Here is an 8556-nt window from a genome sequence, read left to right as displayed (position 1 = left end):
CATTAATACTAATTTTTAACATCATAGCGCTGCGTCAAAACCTACGGTCACACTTTGGCATGCCCCTTTAAAATTTCTGCAGGAATTTTCTAGTTTATTATCACTATAATGGATTATTTATTCATTTCCCCTCTGGCGTTTCTTCTTTGTGTCAGTTGAAAGTCTTAGTTTTCTGGCGGCGGTTTGAGCGTGGGGTGCGTTTGGTTCGTCTGCAGCCGTGTGCTGGGCGGGTGGGTCTGACTCCAGGCAGGTGGGGTCTGAGCTCCCAGCATTCCTCTCATACTGCTTCCTGTTGCAGCACGCCGACCCACTGGCAAACCGACGCAGGGAGGAAGGAATCCCAGCTCCCACACACACACACACACACACACACACACACACACACACACAGCGGGGAGTCCAGCGCAGCACCAAACTCGCTGCCTCAACATGTTTCTGTCGGAGAACCGGCAGCAGCTTCATGATCTGTTCTAATGTCTGAAGACAGAAAGTTTATTTTTAGGTTTCTCTGATGTTTGGCTCCGTTTGGGAGGGTCAAACCGTGGCTCGGGGGCCGTTTACGGCCATAACACTGATTTAGTCCAAATTTTAAGTCAAGAACGGTACAGATTTGTTTGTTGAAGCACCAAAATAATGAACTTTTATTTCTAATGCGGACGCAGTTATTCCAGACAAGGACGTCTGGTGCAACACAAAGCATTGCTGTTTTCATAACTCGCCTTTCTGCATTTCTAAACTAACGTTTAATAGATTAAACTGAGGCTGTTTTTATTGCTGAGATCAAACTTTTTATTTCTTTGTTTTAGCTCAAAATGATCAGCTGGATGAATCTGAGGTCATAAAAATATTTCGTGTTTTGTTGATTTCTGAGTTTGTTAGAAAACTTAACATATTTTGTTGATTTCTTTTTTTTGACCTTTTAAAGTTTTGTTCTCCAGAAGCGATACGGCGTATTATCGTATTATTGATGTTATTGATCAGGGCTGGCCTGACGTCAGATTGGACGGGTTAGACGGTGAAATACGAATGTTGTGTCCTTTGCTTGTGTTTCTGAAAAGTAAAATGTTTGTTGGTATGTTTGTCTAAAAGGTGGAGTTAGGGAGGCGCTACTGCGCCTGGGTGTAGTGATGAACCTGGACATTCAGAAACACATAAAGACAAATACAAAGTCGGCCTTTCATCACCTGAAGACTAACATCCCAGCAAGATCTAGAGAAACTCGTCAACGCTTTTATCTTTAGTCACATTCTTTACTGTCAGAGAATAAACTTTAAAATGTTTCAGTTAGTTTATAAATCACTGAACGGTTTAGCGTCACATTGAAGATCTGCTGTTGTTGTATCAACCTTCCAGACCCCTCAGGTCTTCTGGTTCTGGTTCTGCTCTGCATCCTCAGAACCAAACAAGGAGAAGCAGCTTTCAGCTTCTACGCACCACAAATCTGGAGCAAACTTCCAGAAAACTGAAAAACAGCCGAAACACTGAGTGCCTTTAAATCCGGACTGAAAACCAGCTGCTCAGAGCTGCTTTTGAGCTTAATATGAACTGGAACATTAATCATTTGCAGTCTGGATTATAACTTGTCTTTATTTTGCCACTGTAATCTGGTATTCCTGACGTTCCTGTCGCAGGTCATGTGGAGAACGAGGAGCAATACGTCCAATCCCTGGAGAGGTTCGCAGGAAACTACATGAACGACGTGGAAGGCGAACTCAGTGCCGCCTTCCTGAAGTTCGCCGTGTTCACCAAAGAGTTGGCGGCTCTGCTGAAGAACCTGGTGAGGATCCTTGTTTTCTCCAGGAGATGAATTTTAGAACTTGAAAAGGTTTTTAACGTCTTTCTGTTCGTGCAGCTGCAGAACATGAACAACATCATCACATTTCCTCTGGACAGTCTGCTGAAAGGAGACCTGAAAGGAGTGAAAGGGGTTTGTTTCAGTTTCTAGCTCGACACTTTCACACCAGCTCACTAAATCTGAACGGCTTCATGTTTCCACAAATAGACACGCGGCAGAGTTTCTTATTTTAATTCCGTTTGTAACAGTTATGGGCTACGCAGCTAACTGCGGCTACAAAAGCAGCATCAGAAGATGGTTCTTGAAGGAGCCTGAGGTGTGAATGAAGACACAATCACTGTTTTAGTTTTGGTGTTTTTGTATCGGTGATTGGGTGAAAAAACAATTACAAATACACAATGAGGGTCAAATTAATTCAAAATAAATAAATTCAAAAGACCAAAGTTCTTGTCCTTAGCTCGCCATCCTTTGCTCAGAAGAGGATCTGAGAATCTGATCCATCAAAAAAAAACCCGACCTAAAAGGCCAAAAAAAACCCATTAGGCGGTTTATCAACAATAAGTATGTGCAAACACACAAATACAATAAATATCAAATTCAATAATTAAACTAAACATTTCAGTCAGGTTAACTTAACCATAATTTAAATAAACAAAAAGAATAATCATATTTCAAACTAATCCATTTAAGGTTAAAGTTGAAATMAAAGTTCACTTTCAAAATATCAATCAAGAGAAAATAAATTAACTCAAAATACTCAAGCAGTGTGAGGAAAAAGAAAATAAATGTACTGCGCAATATCAATTTAAATGTAGCTACATCCTATTTTCAATCAATTTCATTACAAAAGTAATGAAATTGGAAAAGAAATCTTGCACAAAACTAACAATTACCTTTGAGCAGAGAATGCTAGACTGCGATCAGCTGTGAATCCCGGTGACAGCCCAGGTAACAACTGCCACAGTTCTAATAAAACAATGCTCCAATGAGCAATCGAGCAAAACTTTCATGCTGAACAAAACTGCTATCAAACAAGCAAACTCACCAATAGTTCAAATCAGTTTCAGAGATTTGGGTGAATTTTCCAAGGAGAGATGATCAGCAAGACGCCAACAGCCAGTCAGTCACAATCACAGTGGAACAGGTGGTGTTTTAAACTGCGCTGGAGGCGGGGCTTTAAATAAGTTGAAGAGTTTGGGGGCAAAACAGGAAGTGGGGCCGTAAAAATAAAAGTCTGACTGATTGACTAATTACGGGTTACACGTTACTCAAAGTTCTTGTGTCAAACAATCTACGTGAGGTTATTTCAGGGAGACTTTTCTACGATGGCGGAAAGGTGCAAACGCTGCTAACACATGAGTGATGCAAACTCCAAAACACACAGACGCAGAAAACAAATGACAGGAAATCAAATGGAGCAGATCGAACAAACGGCAAATAAAAAACGCTGCAAACTCACTCCCAACCAGTAGGGGGAGTCGATCACCTAGTCAACCAGATCATCAGTAAAGACGAGTTGATCAGGAGAAAGAAAGACGTGTTTTGCTTGGTCTTATTTTACAGCATTACAGAACAGCAGCATGTTTACGTAGGTAATTTTACCTACTCCAGACTCCCCCTAGTGGTCTGGAGGACTTCTGCTTTGTGGTGCAAGTTTGCACCGGTTTTAAGCTTCCAGGTTTTTTTCTTTCTTTTTGTAATTTTTGTGTTTGCAGGTTGTTTTTTTGCGTTTGTGTGTTTTGGAGTTTGCATCATTCATGTGTTTGCCAGATTCCTAATCCCTGATTACTGGCAAGAAACTAAGAGTTTCAGGTGTTATTTCCTCACATTGTTTTTGCACATTTGTTTTACCGTGTCTAAAATGACACGTTCTCGATCTTTGGATTTTAAATTCTCTAAATCCAGTCCAATCTTAAATTATAACTGTGTTTTTAATCAGTTAAATTATTTTTTTCCCCACATTTGGTCTCGACTTGTTTTCTGTGGATTGTACTTTTACATAAAAACGTGATTTATGGCACTAAATTCCCCTCATTCTGTGTTTTTACTCATAGTTTAATCAGAGAAATTGTACTTCGCAGTAAAATTTCTTAAAAGGCAGCATGTGTTGTGCCTCTGATCTAATTAATCTAACATTTCTCTAGCACTGTGTAGACTGTGGATGAGTCTTTCTTTACTAAACATGAACTTATGTTATGATAAGGAAATGTTTCCAGTGACTCGGTGGTCAAAGTTCATCCTGCTGAGAGTTTATGACGTCTCCGCTTCGTTCTTTCAGGACCTGAAGAAGTCGTTTGACAAATCCTGGAAGGATTACGAAACAAAACTGTAAGAATATAAATATTTCAGTCAAATCGTCCAGAATTTGTTGTATTTAGCTATTCTTTATAACATCTTACCTGTTGCAGAGCAAAGATTGAGAAGGAGAAGCGAGAACACGCCAAGCAGCATGGCATGATCCGAACCGAGTTCAGCGGCGGAGAAATCGCGGAGGATATGGAGAAAGAAAGACGGACTTTCCAGCTTCAGATGTGTGAGGTCAGAGTCTTCGCTGAAACTTCACATAAAGCCCTGATCCTCCTCTGATGAGCGCTCAACTGCTGGGTGGTTCTTATGATGAACCAGCTGGACGTACGGAACTACTCACTGGTCCAAATCATCCCTAATTTCTTGTTTATTCTTTAAAGAAGTCAGACTTTGTTACGGTAAAATTATCTTTACTAATAGGTTTCCACACTTTCCGAATGACTTGCTGTGTTTTTTTTTAATTTGACTGCTTTGTTTGTAAAAGAAGTATGGAACAACATTCTGCCCAACAGAAAACTGAAAATGTAGACCCTTAATTTGCTCGTTTTATCTACTGGAATGGTAAAGTAGGAACAAAATAATGTAAGGGGACCGAATACGCTACCCTGAGGGATCCCAGCCTTGATGAACTTTTAGAAAGAAAGAAGTTGAACCCAGTCATGAAGTGTTAATTATGACACCATTTCTGCAGTTAAATCTATTAAAAAAACACTGAAGATGACAGTTAGTCTGACGAAAAGCAGCATTTTATTCCCAGAAAGGAGATTATTGAAGAACGTTTATCTGAGACCCAAAATTCAGCCGGTGGTCAGGTCCCGTCTGGACTTTCTAGTTCCAGAGACTGGCTGCCCTTTACGTATGGTACCTTTGGTCACCGCTCACCAGATTTGCTACGCTACACGTCATCCTTCTGCATTTGCCTCAGTTTTTAGGTCACTGACCTCTGAAACGAGGAAAAACGTCTCTCTGGTCTTTAAACAGGAAAAATAAACCATCCTCGTTGGTGAAGCGGCTCAAGCTAAGCTGAAGGAGAAGGATTTCTCTTCTTCAAACTAAAATAAAAAACATTTTCAACGTTATTTGTCCGGTTTGTACTCAGCAGTGCCCCCTATAGGTCATTTATGAAACAATAAAAGGAGCTAACTGAGAAATATCTTCTATTTTATGGATAAATATTATTTTAAAGGTGCTTTTTGTTCACTTAGGGCTTTTTGTGGATATTAAATTGATCTAATCAGAGTATTTAGACCCAGTTAGGCGTTTTCCACAGAGCAGAACCAGGTGGAGTGTTTTTCTGAACTGAGTCATTCTGTCACAGTTTGTGTAACCACTTCAGAGGTCAGCTCTTATCACATCTGAACTCGGTTCGCTGAAAGGAGGAAGTCGGGTTTTTTAAAGTACTTTAATCCAGAATATCAGTAATCTGCAGCGGCGTGGTTTATTAAGTTTCCTCATCTCTGCTCCTGTCGCTGCAGTACCTGCTGAAGGTGAACGAGATCAAGCAGAAGAAAGGCGTCGACTTCCTCCAGAACCTCATCAAGTACTTCCACGCTCAGTGCAAGTAAGAAAGCCTGAAAAATGACAAATTATTTAGTATATTAGTATAATATTGTTTAGCTTTAGTTATTATTATAGTGGTAGTTAATTCAGAGGTTTTGTTTTGTAATTATATTTAGATAAATTGGTCAGCAGAAAAATAAAAAATTGCATCCAGTTATTGTTGAACAACCTGCTGACTCTGCTGTTTTCTCCCAACTTTTGCTGTCGCCATTTTGTGGACAAGCGTAAGTGTCGCCAGAAGGAAAATGGAGTGCTTTAATTTTCCGACAACCCCTTAGTTACCGTTTTTATTATTTCAGTTAACAAAAATGTTTTCTCCGTTTCAGTTTTTGTTAGTTTTAATAACCTGGATAAGCACATTTTGCTCTTGATGCAGTTTTTTTCAGGACGGACTTAAAACTGTGGAGAATCTGAAACCAGCCGTGGAGAAGATGGGCACAGACCTGACCGCGGTGAGGATGAGTGTTGAAGCTTTTTGTTTTACACAGAATGTGATTTAGTTGAACGTTTTCTGCTGTTTATTTCAGATCAAGCAGACTCAGGATGGAGAGAGGAAGCAGCTGAGTCAGCTCCGAGACGTCCTGAAGGCGTCGCTGCAAATGGAGCAAAAGGAGGTGGAAACAGTTTTTGTCGCATTATTCAGATTTTCTCTGTTTCGCATTTTTTCTGGTTTTGCTTTTTTTTGTCTCACGTTAATGATTGAGATAATTAAGGATCAAAAAGAAACCCTACACACAACTTCACTGATGAAGTGGAAAAAGTCTGGTTACTGTTTGACCCGTAGAAGCAAGAAAAAACTTAAACAGATGCTGTCTGGCAGCACGAAGTAGGCTGAAAGATCTCTAAAAGCAACGCACCAGGACCTGATCTAAAACAGTTCAAGAACAATCGAGATTATTTTTACGCCTGATAGTTCAGCAGATTCAGTTCGATTGGGGATCAAAATTGCATCTTTTGTTATATTTCCAGCTGCTGTGGTTCTTTCTCACTGATTCAAATGGTCCAGAGAAATTAAAAAGCTGTTCCCCTCCTCACCTGTGGGGGCGCTGCACCCAGAATGACACAGAAACCTCTGAAGAAGACGCTGAGCGCAACGTCCTTCACCGCGACATGTAAACACAAATGGAGTGGATTTTTCTAGTCTCTGGTGGAAAAACCATGAGCTATTTATTATGCTAGGCTAACGCTAGGCTAATGTTAGGCTAATGCTAGGCTAACGCATTCGTTTTGGTTGAATTTACCCAAAAATTTGTGTTTGCTCAATTCATCTTTGACTTTTATGTAACTTTTTCTGGTGATCTGAATGATTTCAGTGAGACAAAAAAGCAAAAGCAGAATAAATTTTCACAGACTGTTTATATTTTACGTGGTCATTGATGAAGCTTGTTTGAACCTCAGGAACTTCAGGCGAAGCAGAGCATAGGTTACAACCTCCATCAGCTTCAAGGAAACAAAGCTCACGGCACCGAATACTCTGGATTCCTTTACAAGAAGAGCGAGGGGTGAGTGAACTCCAAGTCCCAGAATCCCACAGGAAAAGATGGAGGCTGGAGCTGCTTAGCAGAACCGGGCCGCATCTTTTACATTTTTATTTTTGTTTTTTGTAGAAGTGATTCCACATTTTGTCACCTTAAACCAGAATATTAATGTTGTTGTTTTTTTTTTTAGAATTTTCTATATAGTATAAAAAAGTATTTAAATGTTTTTGCAATTGAAAACAGTAAAAGGGAGCTCCCTGTTTTTCTTTTAAATGTCTCAATCAAACACTGTCCCTGAAGCTTTCTGTCCCTGGAGCCCGTCTTATGTTGCTTTTGGAGAACTGACTTCCTTTCATTGCAGGACTGTTCTCCGCCCAAAATCTGATTTCAGCTTTTTATCTGTATTTAGCATCTAACCAACATCTGAAACTGAAGGTTGTTTTTGCCTCCTCAGGTTGAGAAAGGTGTGGCAGAAGAGAAAATGCTCCGTCAACAAAGGCCTCCTGACGATCTCCCACGGCACGGTAAGAGCTCTCTTCTCATTGGTTGTCCTGCATGAAAAGCTCCCGCCCTCCTGCCTGCATGTCCAATCAGAAGGCTCCCCCTGGATTTTCAGTATCAAGATCTTTTATTTGGGTTTATATTTATTATTCCTTTTTCGTCTTCCTCCTTTTATTTTGAAGTTTTTACCTGAGGAGTCAAGGGGCCAATCAGGACAGAGCTATCGGAAAAGGAGGAGAAAAAGGAGCAGAAGAAAAAGCATAAAGAAATGGATAAAAGAGAAGAGGGTGGGAAAAGTTTGGACTTAAATCCAACACTGGTTAGAGGCGTTTGGGGAGGGAGGACCGAGTTTGGGTCGCTGCGCCGCAGTTTACTGGACAATAAATCAATAATATCACAACAGATACATGATCGATATCAATAGATAAAACATCAGAATATTCACTGACCTCCATTCCAGAACCGCACGGCATTCTGGGAGTCGTAGGCAGAGGAGCGTTAGCTGCTCAGCCTCTGATGAGGAAGACTGGTGGAAACGACTAACTCACTCACACTTCGGTTGCTTAGCAACAACCCGCTGAGTAACTGGCGCAGCAGCAGTTTTACGTTTCCCCTCCGACCCTCAGAACTGCCTAAAAATTAACAAACGGTCTGAAGAGAAAACTGTGGATTAAACACCCAAAATTTCAGACATTTAAAACAAGAAAACTAATCAATAATCATCAACATCAACAATTATTGATGTGTATGAAGCATTTCTGTCGTTTTAATTCTTTCATGCATGTCGTCCAGCCCTACCTGGAAGGAATATTTTCTATTACACATTTATGGTTTCATGTGCATCAAACCTTTATTTTTTCACCTCACGAAGTTGTTGGACTGTTGAAGAAACGTTGAAAGACGTGCTGCGTTCAA

General features: G+C 40.3%; 1 protein-coding gene across 1 annotated transcript in view; it reads left to right on the top strand.

Moving 5' to 3' along the window:
* Nucleotides 1–8556, top strand: part of asap2b (ArfGAP with SH3 domain, ankyrin repeat and PH domain 2b) — a 31909-nt gene that overhangs the window by 9628 nt on the left and 13725 nt on the right. The window contains exons 3-11 of the mRNA XM_008397115.2: nucleotides 1632–1777; nucleotides 1853–1927; nucleotides 4074–4123; nucleotides 4204–4333; nucleotides 5578–5663; nucleotides 6039–6114; nucleotides 6190–6276; nucleotides 7061–7164; nucleotides 7595–7664. Of these exons, the coding sequence (XP_008395337.1) occupies nucleotides 1632–1777; nucleotides 1853–1927; nucleotides 4074–4123; nucleotides 4204–4333; nucleotides 5578–5663; nucleotides 6039–6114; nucleotides 6190–6276; nucleotides 7061–7164; nucleotides 7595–7664 (824 nt within the window). The remainder of the gene's footprint in view (nucleotides 1–1631; nucleotides 1778–1852; nucleotides 1928–4073; nucleotides 4124–4203; nucleotides 4334–5577; nucleotides 5664–6038; nucleotides 6115–6189; nucleotides 6277–7060; nucleotides 7165–7594; nucleotides 7665–8556) is intronic.

Source organism: Poecilia reticulata, linkage group LG21 (genome assembly GCF_000633615.1).
Source record: "Poecilia reticulata strain Guanapo linkage group LG21, Guppy_female_1.0+MT, whole genome shotgun sequence".
Taxonomy (NCBI): domain Eukaryota; kingdom Metazoa; phylum Chordata; class Actinopteri; order Cyprinodontiformes; family Poeciliidae; genus Poecilia; species Poecilia reticulata.
Note: the sequence above shows the minus strand (reverse complement) of the source record. Positions and strands in the feature narration are given on the sequence as shown.